Source organism: Fukomys damarensis, unplaced genomic scaffold (assembly GCF_012274545.1).
Source record: "Fukomys damarensis isolate Sample0158 unplaced genomic scaffold, DMR_v1.0_HiC HiC_scaffold_22, whole genome shotgun sequence".
NCBI classification, from domain to species: Eukaryota; Metazoa; Chordata; class Mammalia; order Rodentia; family Bathyergidae; genus Fukomys; species Fukomys damarensis.
This window is the reverse complement of record NW_022900934.1, coordinates 3,868,447-3,883,678: the sequence shown is the minus strand read 5'-3', so window position 1 is coordinate 3,883,678 and position 15,232 is coordinate 3,868,447. Positions and strand designations below refer to the sequence as shown.

The 15,232-nt window shown below is 47.9% G+C and overlaps 1 protein-coding gene across 1 annotated transcript in view; it reads left to right on the top strand.

Annotated features, from left to right (window-relative positions):
• The window catches only part of Edn3 (endothelin 3), a 20,381-nt gene extending 10,913 nt beyond the window's left edge, over window positions 1-9,468 (top strand). Inside the window, exons 4-5 of the mRNA XM_010628829.2 lie at window positions 6,411-6,621; window positions 8,055-9,468. Coding sequence (XP_010627131.1) covers window positions 6,411-6,621; window positions 8,055-8,171 — 328 coding nt within the window. The 3' untranslated portion in view covers window positions 8,172-9,468. The remainder of the gene's footprint in view (window positions 1-6,410; window positions 6,622-8,054) is intronic.
• The last annotated feature ends 5,764 nt before the right edge of the window (window positions 9,469-15,232 follow it).

Here is a 15,232-nt window from a genome sequence, read left to right as displayed (position 1 = left end):
CTTTTTTTTTTTTTTTTTTTTTTTTTTTTTTTGTGGTGGTACTGGGGATCAAACTCAGGCCCTTGTGCTCCCAAGGCACGTAGCAGAACCACTGAGCCAAATTCCCCACCCCACTCGCTGCTTTTGATATGTCCAAGTACTCTAGAATCATTTGCTCTTTCTGGGGGCTCCTGGAAAAGGACTTTAAGCTGTGGGAATTTTCTGTAGCAGAGGTAAAGAAAGCCACAGATTGCCAGTTGAGAGTGTAGATGTGCGACTGTGTGTGAGCTTTCTGCTTGTGTATCGAGGCCACTGAGAAGTTGTTTTCCTGATCCATTTCCTTTCCCAGAGAGGATGGGCAGCCCCCTGTGGGTGGTCTAGTGTAAGGTCTGGTCCATAGTGAACCTGCAGAAGCATCTGATGAATGGGAAAAGAATAGGCCCAACAGCGCACAATAGGGGTCAACTGAGTGTTGTGGGCTGGGGAGTGCAGAGTGGGTAGCGTGCTTGTTTCCACCTGCTGAAGGACAGCAGGAACAAAACCACATCTCACAGTGGGCACATCTGGAAGGAAAAGTCTCCAGACAGCTTAGTCTGCTGGATTTTGTCCTGATTCTGAACATGCTTTTTTGTGTACTGTCACAGTGAAGAAAAGTTTTGCCTGTCCCCAGCAGCTGGAGAGACCGAAGGCCTCCTTCTAACACCCAAGACCACTATTGCCGTCTCATGAATGTGAGGCATGGGAGCAGTTAGAGTTCACTGGTCACAAGCACCAGACACCAGTCTAGCTAGCAATTTGCGAAAGGAGTTTGCTGGAAGGACACAGGATGCTCTCAGCCTGGAAGGAGGAGGAAGAATGGACAAAATGGGAGGTTCCGGGGGTGCAGTTGCATGGCTGAGGCAGGATGCAGCCACCTGCCAAAGAGAAGCCCTGGAGTGCTTCTTACCTTAAGTCTCTTCATCCAGGAGTCTCAGGGGAGAGAGGGTCTGGCTGTCCCAGTTTAGGTCACCAGCCAGGCCTTCAACAGAGGCAGGCGAGGCAGGCCCGCGGTCAGCCTCTCGGGGACCTCACACAATGGGAGAGGGATAATGTCCCAAAGGAATATGGCTTTTCTTGGTGCTGGGATTGAACCTAAGGCCTTGTACAGGTTAGGTGAATGAGGTCACTGAGCTACACCCCCAGCCACACCCACCCACCCAAAAAGAGAATGAGTCATGACTCTGGGAGACAAAAACAATGACTGTTGATCCCAGGCTCTGAGAATTCCTTACTGCTGAGTCATTGAGAGCAGGTCCCCCAGCTACCAAGCTTATTTCTTCCTTCTACAGCGGGCTTCTACTAGATGTTTGTGTAAATATGTTCACAGCCTTTTGTATATTCAGCCACTTCTGGTCTTACTCATTAGAACAAAGTTATAACTGGTTAATGTTTTCAAAATGGTGCATGAAAGTGTCAGGCACTGTTCTTCTCCTCAAAAGGGCTAAGCTTGGGAAAGTTGAATGGTGCCTTCTGAGGAGAAACTTTAAAAACATCTGAAAGGGAGCCCTAGTTAGATGGTCAGGGCCTCAGATCTGCTTCTCCTGGGAGGGAGAGGTGGTGTCCTGTGACCACTGGAGCCTGGCAGCTGGGCTGCCTCCTGGCTGTCTGCTGGCGGGAGACAGTTACTTCTCCTCCTCCCAGCCTAACGGTCAACACAGGCCCTCGCTGCCTTTGCTTCCCACTTCAGAAGGAAAATGCGACCAGAGAAGGCAGATCATTGGTTTGACCAGTGTTCGAAATGTGAGGCAAACATGTCTGACTTGTTGGGAAGACATTTGGCTAGGACTTAGGCTTGTTAAATTAAAAAACAAAACAAAACTATATTTATAAACAAAATAGCATTGGACACTAATTTTGTCAGTGTGTCTTGTCACCTGTCTGGCTTCATTTTATGGGACAAAACACTATCCTGGGAGTTGTAAACTGAGATGCCCATGAGGGCGAGGCACAGGGCAAAAATAGCCTAGGAAGACAGCTGTAAAATGATTAGGATGGGCAGAGCCGGGGGCAGAGTGGGGAGCTTCTACACAGCCAACTCTGGGCAGGCATTGCCCTGTTGGAAATCGAGACTAGAATCTGCACAACTTCCAGTTATTCAAGAGAAGCTTGAAGTTTGGACTTCTCAGCAAAAGACCCGGATGTGACAGCACACTCTGCTGATTGGACGAAGCTGACCAAATGCCAGTTCACGAATATCTGAGACTAAAACTTTGTGTGTGCAGGGACCCTGGCCCAGCTCATGGTATTCACCCAGCATCTACCCCTGTGCCTGGATGCTTTCGGCAACTGTTTGTTCAATGCCACTCAGTCGGAGAAAGGAAAATGGGGTTGTGGTGAGGGAATGGCAGATTGAATAGTTCCCCGAGAACCCCGAGTCGGGCATGTGAGGCCCCTCTGCCGCTTGACTGGCCTTTGTGACTGTCTGTGTCTGCCCTCAAAGCTTTAGGCAACAGAAGTCAGTGTCCTGATCAGGAAAATGGAGGTGGCTAATTCCTTTAGGAAAAGGTGACGTAGAATTTAAGAACAGAATTTCCCAAAAAAAGAAAGCAAGTTACTTGGCATAAACTTATTGCAGAGACAAGGTGTGTTTGGTGTGGTGGTACAGATGAATGATGAACACAGGAGATTTGGAAGTTTTTAATAGTTAATGATATTTATATGTGATATTTGGGAAAACGTGACACACAGGAGCATTGTGATAAATAGTACTCTGGCATCATCGTCACAGAATAACGGATGTTATATGTGTGCATGCTGACGGACCGTTTATCCACAAGCACACGTGGCGCTGGACGATGTGTGTGTGTATCCTGAAGGGTGTTTTCTTTTCCCATCTCCATCTGCTTGTTTTCTGTCTGGGGCTCTGAGTTACAGCAGACGGAAGAGCTGCCCATTTCTACACAGAGCTGTGCTTCCTAAGCCCTGTTACTGAACAGTGTGAGGGCGTCAGATCCAAAGTCATTACATTTTCAAGGTTCCACCCTTCCACCTTTACTGCTACCTGCTTAGGAAACAGTGACAAAGAGCACAGTACCACTGGAACACCAGCACCGATGAGATGGGCGATGGTAAATGACAGCGTGGCAGAGAATGGCCTTGCTGGGCTATGTGCTTTCTGGTTCCTTATTACCCTTGTTTATCGCTTAGTCACATATCTCAAACACTGGCCTTGTAAATGGGACTTTTCTGCCTGATGCAGGTCAAAACTTCCCAGTCCAAATCAGTAACATTAGCAGCCAACTTTCATTTATTGCTAACTCTCTGCTAAGTATTTTCCATGAAGCCTCTCATTCCATTTGTTCAACAGCCCTTTCTTTTGCCAGCCAGGAAAATTTTGAGAGGGCCAAATGATCGTCATGTAAGTGCCTCACAATTTAATAATGGAATTATCAGGCATTCTCTCTGCATTCTATGTACCTGTCCACACTGGCTAGATACGTGTCTTTTACCTACTTTCATACCAGAGTGATGCCAATTTCCAGAGGCACAGATTCATGTTCCTTTCTGTATCGATATCAAACTTAAAACAACTCTAGGTAGATAGCATCTGGCAGATTTTGGAAATGCTTTGTAATGATGTTTATCGTCATTCAGGAGAGTGAAAAGTCTTGCTAGACTAGAAGTATCTTGCAATTAGCTACCAGTTATTCAGGCAATAGTTTTCATCTAACCAGCCGTGTACTAAGACCATGATGGGTACAGAGAAAGTAGTAAAAAGACCTGCCTTCTGCACTGAGGAGCCAATCATCGACTCTTAGGGGTGGGTAAGAAACCCCTCGATCAGGATCTGTGACTTCGAAGGCCACCCATCATCCTCTTTTGGCCATATGTTCCCCATTGCAAGGACTGTGTATCTGAAAGCTATATTCTACTCCTTCTAGAGCATCTTCCAACTATCTGACTTTCTGGAGTCTCCTACCCGGAAGTCCCCAGCTGACTCCCAGGGCCTGTGCAGGTGTCCTCTAGGCCGTGACATTGGGCATAGCGGAGCTCAGCGCGTACCCCCAGCCGTGAGGTGGTCACAGGCAGCTGCTTGCAGGCTAGAGGGTAGGTGGAGCTTGGAGCTGTAGGCCGGGGTATCTCCCTGGAGTGGATGAGAACCTCTTTGCTGTGGGAGGGAATAGCAGGGAAGAAAAGGTGGCGAAGCTCTTTGGGGCTGCCAAATTCCAACATGGGACTCCAGGGAGAAGCTGAATCCTAAGTTCAAGGCTGGACTTCCACAGTATTTTGAAGCCACGTTTTCCAGGTGGAGGGGTAGAACTCTTGTTTAAGAGCTTATCACACTTAAAACTCTTTAAATTTGTAGGCCTATTATAGGAGGTGAATTCTTGTTCCAGACTCTACAAATGCTAGTTAAGGGGACTCTGCTAAGTCTTCCAGTCCAAGGGAAGGGGAGTGTGTGGCTCTGTCAACAGCCTTTGAAATCTGTGGGCTGTTTGTATACTGGCCTGCCTGCTGGGGAAGTGCTAAGCACCTCTCTGTTAACAAACACCCGTTGCCTTGTTTCCTTACTTAAAACACTTCAGAGTATTTTGCTCCAGTTGAGTGGCTCTAAAGCCATAAATGCATAATCAGCTGACAGCGATTTCAAAATTGCAGGTCTCACTGTTGATGGAGAAATGGGCGCCTCATTATTCCTTGTGTGTGATTTTCACTGAGAAAGGGGGACTGGATTTAATGTCCACACTTAGTGATTTAATGTAGCCCTGGTACTGAAAAAAACAGACCTTTCACCAAATCCCAGCCCACAACAATGGCTGCATTGTTTTTTCTCCTCTCCGCCACTTCACATTTTGGAGAAGAACAGGGGCTATGAGAAAAGGTTCAGCTTCTAACAGGGCTGACCCTGCCTGCCTTCTCCGTTTGCTCAACAGCTGGGCATGCTTGGTCAGCAGGGAACCGCTGTTCTGCTGTCTCCGAGAAGGAGAAGAATAGGGCTGAACAGATTCCCCAGCTCCAGGCTGCAGCCCGGGGGAGAGCAGGGTCTTCTTGTTGAACATCTGATCACTGCAGGGCACCCCTGTCCAATTTGCCCTTATTGGCTCCAAAAGGCTCCATGGTGTGTATTTCTAATGAAAAGAAATTCAATTGGATTTTATTTTGAAAACACAGGGAAGATGTCAGGCCACCCTTCGAGGTGGGTAATTGGTGATACTTCCTGGGGCTCACAGAAACCAAGGTGGCTGACTCTCTGGGGATGCGCAGGAAAACCAAGACTTGTTGGAAAATTGGCTTTGGCCACATAAACTTCTTTATTAATCTGTCCTTAAATCATACTCAGTAGTAGTAATGGATCGAGCATATGGTTTCAACTTTCCTCTCAGTTGGCCATCTTTCTTCTCTGGAGAGCAATGGATAGGATCTACACACATAAAACGAAATGTTTATTGCTCCAAACACCACCATACCCCACCCTTCCTTCTGCTAACCGTAAACAAAGAGAAGTAGTCAACAGTTTCAGCCTTCTTTTTTCCCTTGGCTTCACAGTAAGACTCCTCCGAGGCCAGTTCCATCTGTGGCTCTCCTGCCGCTGTGGTGACAACACTTCTCAGAGGGCACGGATGTTTGTCTCTTCCAATAAGTGGCGCTCAAGAGATCAGGACACATCTCTGATGACCATAGTCGCATCTTTCCTGTTCTCATTAAGTGGGCGCTGATGGGCGAGTCTGTTAGTAGAGGACACGTCGGGGACACCTCCAGCAGCCAGGTTAGGGAGGTGGATGTCAAGGGTCTTACAGGTGCTGCCGCTCAGGCCCAGGTGCTGCGGCAAGGATGCAGATGTGGACTAGCATGGGGTCATCCCAGATGTCAGGCCTTTGGGCACAGGAAGAACATTCTCCAGGCAAGGTGTCCAGTTACTCTTATTTGTTTCTTGACTCTCCTGCAGGGAATGGAGAGTAATACTGAAGTCCCCAGCCCAGCTTCCAGGCGGGGAGGAGAGAGCATGCTCTAGAGGCCAAGACCTGCATCGTTTAGCCTGGAAAACACTGAAGTCTGTGTGGTAGGCAGGGCCCAGAGCACAGGGCTCACAGGCACACTCGTGTGTGGCGGCCTGGGGAGGCTGAGGGTGATTCTGCATCTGTGTGGCTCTCTGAGGGGGACCTGCCTGGTTCTGCATCTTCCCATCCCTGCAGCCCTACTCACTTTCAGGGGATTGGTGGGGCAGGGACCATGCACTTTCTTCTAGAGCAGTGGTGGCGAACCTATGGTAGGTGTGCCACGGCCAGTCGTTTGTTATCATTGGAAGCTCTAAAAGGTTCGCCATCGCGGCTCCAGAGCCTCCCAAACTAAAATGTTTCTCATCCAGCAGGGGCCAGTTCTGCTGCACCCCGAAGAGAACCCTGAGCAGGAGGCCCATCCGTGCTCCCCTGACCCCACTTTGTTCTTTGCAGACGGACTGTGCCCTATGGACTGTCCAACTACAGAGGAAGCTTCCGGGGCAAGAGGTCCTTGGCGCCACTTCCGGGGAGCTCACAGCACTCGCCGCAGACACACTTGCGCTGTGCGTGTGTGGGGACCGATGACAAGGCCTGTGTACGGTTCTGCACACAGACGCTGGATGGCCGCAGGTACGGCACCGCTTACTGTGCTGCTCCTTTCCAGGTATGAGTCGCCCACAGGCCAGGCCAGGTACGGGGCAGCACGGCCAGCGGAAGGAGGGTGTTGGTCCCAGTGGCTGAGGGTCCTCGGCACCAGGAGGGTGGGTGCTGCAGCACCTCTGACTCTTGCTGCCTTCTAGACCCGCATCTGCTCTCCAGACGCACTTCTTCTGGCACGGGTAGCACTTGGCATCAGTCTGAACAAGCTGCCCACGTTTATAGAGTGAAGAATTAGCCACCTCGCATGCATTATGTTTCGCTTCTTCACAAGACAGCATTTGGGGCTCCTGCTCTCACCATCCGCTTCCGCAAAGGGAGGATCTGTGCCCCTAGATTTTCTAGTGGTCTCCTCCTGTTGCTCCTGTCGCTTTACAAGCTTGAAGCTTCGTCCCCCAGGGTGAGCCAGTGGACCTAAGCTTGCCTGGGCGAAAGCTCAGCCGATGCCTGCTCATGGCTGCTGCCCCTCGCTTTCTTTCCTTTGGACCAAGACTTCGCAGCCCAGCCCTTCCTGGAGCTGGGACCGGGGACGTGATTTTCACACACGGCCTGAGAGGGAGAACCCACACAGGGCAGGGCCGAGGTGGTCGGATCTCAGGATCTGCCATCCGAAAAGCCCAGCGCTAACTGCATTTTCCTTCCCCCCTCTGGGGTTTCAACATCCTTCTTTCTCCCTCAGTGGAGCCGTTGAGCACCATTCTCCATGTTGGGGATGCAGCAGGGAAGAAGGCAGAGAGTCTTCTCCAAGGAGCTTCAGTGGTGGTGGGAGCAGACTGCAAACCAATGTGTGCGATGTGGGTGAGGTGTGAAAAGGAGAACAGGAGAGCAAGGCAGGGGGAAGTGTCGGCTGGTTGTGGTTCATGACTGGGGGAATAGAAGTAGTCTGATGGGTCAGGTGACCTTGGCACCAAAGCCTGAAGGAAGTGAGTCCTGAGGACCAGTGAAGGAGTGGTATTTTGGTCAGGGGGACTGGGAAGTGCAAAGGCCCTGGGGTATGTTCAAGGGTTAGTATGTTCTGCCGCCAGAAGGCAGCTCTTCCAGGGTTTTTATGATTCACATCAAAGCTCCTTTAAAAATCTTTCCTTGGGAAGAAAGTCTTTCACAAGCTGCTTTCTTGTAAGACTCAAGTTAGTGATGTCCAGTGCCACATTCTTAGAGCAGCAGCTGCCACCATCCCCGACTTGGGGCTGTTGGAGGTGGAGGCACCCTTTGCACACCATTCCATTTGGGTCGCAGCTCTGTTGTGTGGCTAGTGATCCTTTGGGGAGCCACTGGCAACATGGCAGGGAGCAGTTATCCTTTTCCAACAGTTCTGTCCATAGGTGGCCGACTCTGATGCTTTCTCCCCTCTGCGGACTTCACCCTGCTCCTCGCTGCCTGCCTGCTCTTTTCCGGCACAGAGCCGTGGCTCACACGCAGTTCAAATTTCCACTTCTTTAGGGACAAGGAGTGAATTCGCCTGGGGCAGGAAACCCACCCGGAGAGTCCCCACTTAACAGTTCACCCCTACTCCGAGAATGCCCAGATCTCAGTGACCCCAGTTTCCCTAATGGGTAAAACGATCCCAGATGTGCCCTGGGACCAGATGCCCGAAGCTCCAGTTTCACGCCGGATATTGTTTGTGGAGACGTACGGCAAGCCCGAAAGCCACTTACCGGCTTTTGACATGACTTCTCTGGGAGAGTAGGTGGACGCCGAGCTGGCTGTCTACAAAAGTAAACACACGTCCGTCTCGTGTTAGATGGACAGTGCGTGTGTGGCCGGGACAGGCTGGCTTCCCGTCTGCGGGCTGTGAGCTGGTGTGGGGTGAGCTGTCGGCTTCAGGCCTGGGTCATGCCTGTACAGTAGTTCTTGAGTTTGAAGCGTGTAGTACTCAGAAATTTCAGCTGAACAGTGCATGTCAGAGAAAGAAGACAGAAGAAGCAAAGAGCGCAGAGGCTGTCCTCCTTGGGACAAGAAGAGGAGAGATGTCTGCTGGTTTTGAACTCGGTGTGTCATACAGAGCTTGTACTCATTCCCCGGACTGGCCCTGTGTGTCACTATAGACACCGTCCTGTGCTGTGAAGGCCTCCTTTTCAGGAAGCCAGCTGTAAAGACAGCCCCGCCCTGCAAAGCGATTAGGCTGAATGTTTGCTTTCCCAGTAAATGTGGATCTTTGGGGAGTGGCTTCAAAACAAACCACAAACACAAACTCTTCATAAATTATGTAAATTCCTATTTATCTATATAATTGGCAACATCTGGGAATTGTAACGCCCCGTGGTTCTCCTTTCCTGCGTTCTCGAGGCGAGTGTGAGTCACCGGGATGCTGTCCCCTCTACTGGGCACACGGGGAGCAGCTGTCCATCTCCCCCGCGGGTCACAGAGCCATGAGGAGGGTCTCTGTGCGGAGACATTTTAGGTGGTGCACGATGTAACATTGGCCTCGACCAGATATCCATCTCGGGAGGCACATTTCGTAAGTTATTATTGGGATAAACATGCTCATCTACCAGGAGGAAGTGAAAGCAAACTGATTTGCTAGCAGGATTTTGTACAGTTTAGAGAAGCAATTATTTATTGGGGAACTGTTCTCTACTTCAGCTCCTTTATGGGATCTGCTAAAAGTAAAGTCACTGTATAGATATGGAGAGATTTTAAATTGCGCTCTGAATCTAAACTCATATCCCTTTAAGCTTGAATTACATTTTAAAAACTCATATGCACTGTTTGGCACAGTGGCGAGATGGTATCTTGGAGAGAAATTCATTTGTTGTGCGAACACTCAGAAATTACTAACTGTCAAATGCATAATAAAAGAAAATCCAAGAGTTTGCTCTGATTTGTGGGTTCTTTCCTTTCTGTTGTTATATGTGTGGCTACGCATCAACTTTTCATGGACCTTTGAAGGAGATGGGAGGGAGGGAGAGCTCTGAATAGAATCCATCGAATGTCAATTGTGGGCTGAGATGAGGGGCTGCTTGAATATTAAGGAGGGAGTGGGGTTTGGGGGCTGTCTGAAGAGGCGGCCAGAAAGATTTGGAGAGAGGGTTGGTGTCTTCGCCTGGTACCACCCACCATCAGAAGGATGCAAAGCTTTCTCCTCTGACTTACAGGTACGACAGTAGGCCACAAGGTGTCAGGGCACCTGCGCATTAGTGGCCGGAAGTGACCGTGGTGCGGCACGTTCAAGCCTTTAAAATGGTAAGACCTTTCTGGGGTTGGGATGTGAGGAAGAGGAGCGTTAGTTTCATTTTTCTCTTGTTTCTCTGCTCCCTTCCTCTCTTCCTCTCTGCCCCTTTCTAAATCCAGACTTGGAGATCATCAGAGGGAGGAAATAGGAGAAAGACAGATCCAGCCAAAGAGCAAGGAGAACTCCACTATTCTGAGTAGGTTTGATCACTATCTAATCTGAGCAAACCCAAGAGCCTCTTGTTTTAATTAAACTCATTTTAGAGAGTTTTGACTTTGATGAATTGAGAGAGGTGGGTGCTAATTTATTCAGCAGGGTGTGGAGTTGCACACACTGGGTGCCACCAGGGCTCAGGGGCGTCATCAGTGGGGTGGGGGTGGGGGGGCCGCTGAGCCAGTACAGAGACCAAGAGCAGAGGGCAGCCCAGGAGTTGCAGGAGCTGAGAGGCTTCCAGCTTTCCTGGTGGTCCACGGAGCTGTGAGCAGGACCAGCTGCAGAAGGTGCAGGGCTCCGGCTCAAAGGCATTAAGAACTTCAAGATGGAACTGCAGAGCCTTGATCTAATGGGGCTCTCCTGAGCGTGTGCCCCATTCCCTTGCCCAGCAAAGAGGGATGTTGAGACTGAACAGCTGGCTTCTCTCCAGACTCTTAGGAGATTAGCCTGAAACTCTCAGCCTCCGTCTCCTCACCTACGAAAGGGGTATGATACGAGCCTGGCAACCTCACGAGTTTCTCCAATGAGTCATCAGCCCCCCTCCCCTGTCCTTGTGGAAGCAAACCTTTGCGTTTAGAATGTACTTCACAGCAATGGGGTTACTTTGGACGTATGAAAATTGTCGGGATAGTTAATTTCTTTGCCCTCCAAGACATAAAGTCTACAAATCCCCAGCTCTTACATGCAGATTCTTAAGTATCTTAAAGCTTAAGCGAGTCAGGTTACCTGTTATTCAGAGCATTGTACATCCACCTGGGCCCTGCTGTCACAAGTGTGCAGTTTCCTTTCCCTTTGCTGGCAGGAAGGCTCAGGATGGTGGAGATCTGAGTGGTGTGGCATTCGGTGCAGGGAAATTGTAAGAATTAGAACTGTCAGGGGCCAGAATGAATGAGCACAAGCACCTTGTGCTAGGTGGGTCTCATTAATCCTTTCAGCACCCCCGCATGATGGACTCAAGAAGTGACAAGAGTTGGGGTGACAAGGAGAGTGGCAGGGGTATTAGGGATTCATGGCAAAGAAAAGGAATCCTGTGGGATGGGGAAAGTATCAAATGAACTTGAACTTGCCACTTTCCCTTCTGCCTTCCTCTGTTCCCTTTCCTTCCTCCTCTTCTCTCCTTTTGCTTCCTCCATCTTCACGTGAGGCCTGAATTGCCCATATTGACCTCCACTGACCTCCATTGTGAAGCTTTATGGAAATTCCTCCTTACCTCGCTGAGTGCAGGAACCCCCAGGATCAAACCTGGCTCCCAGCATTGGCTCAGCTTCAGCACCATGCAGCAAGAGGCAGGTGTCATCTACAGGCCTGTCACCCCCTTTTCACAAACTCCCCTTTACTCTCATTAAGGAATCGTCATAACAAGGGGTCCCTGCCCCATTCTTCTCTTTGATTTGCATGTGAAGTGTCCCCTCTGGCTTCCTGGTTTTGGGTGGAAACAGGCTCCAGAAAGTGGGTGAAGAGAGATGACACAGAGATACAAATGGTGTCCAGCACATTGCCGTGAATTTATAGACCAATTAAAGTTCAGTATATACTGGGATTAAGTGGAACTATCCTAAAAGGAGGCTATTGGCCCAGTCTGGGGTGAGGGGAAGAGTTCTAGAAGGAGAGAAATCATAAGAGTCAAGCCAAGAAATGCAGGAGGGGTAGCCCAGGTACGGGGAGGAGCCTGTTCAGAGGCTCAGGAGGACCCAGCAGGGCCACAGAGTGCCAGGTGGGAGGCTGGGTGTGACAGGAGGACAGGAATGAGAGCGATCAGGAATCTGTGACCATGGCCATGTTGTAAGAAACCTAAACTGACCCTGTAACCTTTGAACCACCGTAGCATGCCTGAAGTGGGCAGGTTTCAAACAATTCCTTGTCACCCCAGAGGAGAGTCAAAGGGTGAAAGCTGCCTTGTCTATGTTGAGATGGGTTCTTTGTTTTTCTGTTTCTTAGACACATCCAAGCCTAAGCCTCCCACCTTCTTCCTGAAACCATCTCACAGGGAAGAGGAGTGGCCATGTAGCTGAACCCTTTGGGTGGCTGAACCCAATGAAGACTCTGATCTTCCAGTGCCAGGAACTGGGCATTCATCTCATTGAGTAAAGATTAACAAATAGTTTAAATAAACACAGGTTATTTGGAGTGATAAAGACATGGGCACATCCTGAGTCCTGTAGAGAAGGGATCAGCAACAATTTTATGGAAATACTAAATATGCTACTATTAAACTATTTTTTCTATTATGCGACTACTAGTAAATATTTTCTTTTTGTACATAATAAATATTTTTGGTGTTGGTGCTGTCTGTTTACTATTCTGCCCTCCTGACTCCAGACCAACATTGCTGGTGTACCTGGCACAGTGTTCAAGCAGATAGGACTGAAGACAGCTAGTGAGCCAGGTCTGGCCAGTGGGCTGCAGTTTGCCAATCCCTGACATAGAGCATTGTTGGGAGCCATTCTATGTGATTTTTTGGGAAAAAATCATTTCACAGTTAAATTATGGTTAGAGTTGCCTGAGGCCTCAATAGTCCCATGATGCTGTGATGCTCAATGGGAAGATTACATCAGCTAAAGACATCCTGGTTCTTGAGAACCGAGTAGTAATGCAAAAAGAGAAAGTTTTCACCTGGGGAGGGACAAGCTCCTTATCAGCTTAACTCTTCCCGTCTACCTTTGTAAGAAGTTTTGCTCATTCACCATCCTAATCAACATAAACTCCTCCTAGACCTAAGATACTCATTAGTATAAGATCCTCATCCTCCGAGTCATCTGATGCTCCCCATGTACCCAGTAAATAGTGGCAAGCTCTCTTTGCTGTCTAGAACAGCTCGGATCAGGCCCAAGACCAAGCCTTTTCTTGAAGTCTTGTTTCTTGTTTTTATTCTGATAAGCCTTGTGCTGTTGTGGCTCACAGAAGAGCAGAATCCACTACAGGAGTTCTGCTAATGACCACTTTCCCATTCCCTATGGAGCATGCATGATAGTGGATTTTCTATATCTTTGTCTTCTGCAAATATCTTTATCTTTATAAGCGATAGTTTTCCTCAGGATCAAATTTTGAGTTGACACTGTTGCCCTTCAACTGTTTGAGGATATTATTTCACTATCTTCTGACATCACCTTGAAATCTTCTCTAAGATCAATTGTTCTTCCTTTGTTGGCAAGATGTCTTTATTTTCCCGTGGCTTTGTCCTTGATATTCTGTGTTTCGGTAGAGAGTGACAAGGCAGGGATTATCTTTTTCTTTTCATTTTATACAAATTTTAACTTGGTATGACTTTTCAATTTGAGGGTGCCTCTGACTCACTTTTATTTATGTAAGACTTTTGACTTCATCCAACATTGCTACTCCGCCGTTCTGTAGCCTCTCAATGCCTGCTATTTGATTTTCACTTAAAATAGATATTTACTTTTCTCTTTCTGCTTTACTCGTGTACTGTATATTCTGTTTTGTTTTCTTCTTGAGTCTGAGATTAGGATTGAAAATTCACAGCCGTCATCAGAAGACATTTTTGGTTTTGGGGAACAAACTTTCCCATAAAAGCACAGACCACCCATCAATCCTCACATCTTTAGTTCTCCTTGTGCAGGGTGTGTGAGGAATCCAACACACATGCTAATGTCTTTTATTTATTCAAAGTATGTGCCATCTTTTTAATCAATCAATGTAATTTCATGATCTAAGTACAATTGTTGTGATCAAGACCCTGAATGGCAGAGTGATAACTTTCCCATGGACCTGCTAGCTCATAGCACATTGTTTTTCTTCCCAGTTCCCAGAATGCTCACTTGTGAGTTACATAATTAGGGAATGCACATAACAGCAAAGAATTAAGGCTTATTCAACAGGTAAACCCTTACATGATTCAAAAGTTAAAGCTATCAAAAAAGTCTATATACAGAAGTCTTGCTCTTATCTCTGTCTTTGCCATGCTGTTTCATTTTTGTTCTTAGATAATCATTTTAACTGTGCTCTGATCTACCTGTTTGCATTTCATGTGCAAGTAAGAGCAAACACACCCAATCTTGGTTCTCATTACTTACACAAAATTTAGCATGTAAATTGTTTTCTGTAAAACACCACTTCTGCTACCAAATGTGTGCTATTTTTCACTGTCACCAAGTACATGTTCTTTTCCACACCAATTCTCCAACACTACTGGGTATCCAACAATTCAGTTCATTTCTGGCATCTGCCTGGAGTTAGCTTTAGAAATCACAAGTTGAGGTCCCACTGTCATAAGACTGACTTCCCCCACTTCAGTACTGGCCACACGTGGGGTCTCCATGTGAAACACATTTCTTCTCACCTGACTAAAGATGTGGGAGTTCCATCATGTTTCATGATTTGTTAGAATGATTCCCAGAACTCAGAAAAGTGTTCTACATGCCACTGCAGCTCTGCTGGGAAAGAACACTGTATGGTTGATCAAGCCATTGGCCCCTGGAGATTGAACTTGGTCCCGGAGGTCAGAGGATAGAACAGAAAGTTCTAACCCACCAAGCCTTGTCTTTCTGGTGACCAGTTCCATCCTGAAGATATCTGTCTTACCTTATGAGTCATTTTATTGGTGTAGAAAAGACTGCAGATTCCAAGGCATATGGGAGTTCTTTGCTTGGAATCAGGGACAAAGACCAAATATTTATTTTTTGTTATGCCACAAGCACATTTTTTGGTATCTTGCTCTTTTTTGCATAACATATCCAGAAATTTTCCTACATAGTATGCAGACCTTATTCTCATTTGTTCTACAATGGTGTGGTTTTCCATCTGGTGGATAGAACATAGTTTATTCAACTGGCACCCAGTGATAGACAAAGGGATTGCTTCCAATATTTTGCTATGACTAGTAATACTACAATGAATAACACCACTATTGTCATTTCGTATGTGCGCAGGTCTATCTGAAGGGTAGTGTATTAGTCACTTTCCTGTCACTGGGATGAAACAGCAAACACAACTTAAAAGCTAAGAGGTTTATTTGGCTCAGTTTCCAGTGGGTTCAGTACATGCTGGATTCAGTCATGGCAGATGGGCCTGGAAAAGCTGCTTAACATATGGTAGCGGGAAGCAGAAAGCAAAGGGAGGTGCTGGGGGTAAGAGCACACCCTTTCAGGATGTGCCCCAGCTCCCCACCTTCAGCCAGGGCCCCTCCTCCTAACAGCGCATTAGGCTGTGAACTCACAAGTGGGTTAATCTACTGATGAGTACAGCATGGCCACAATCCAAACAAAAGCCCTGCCTC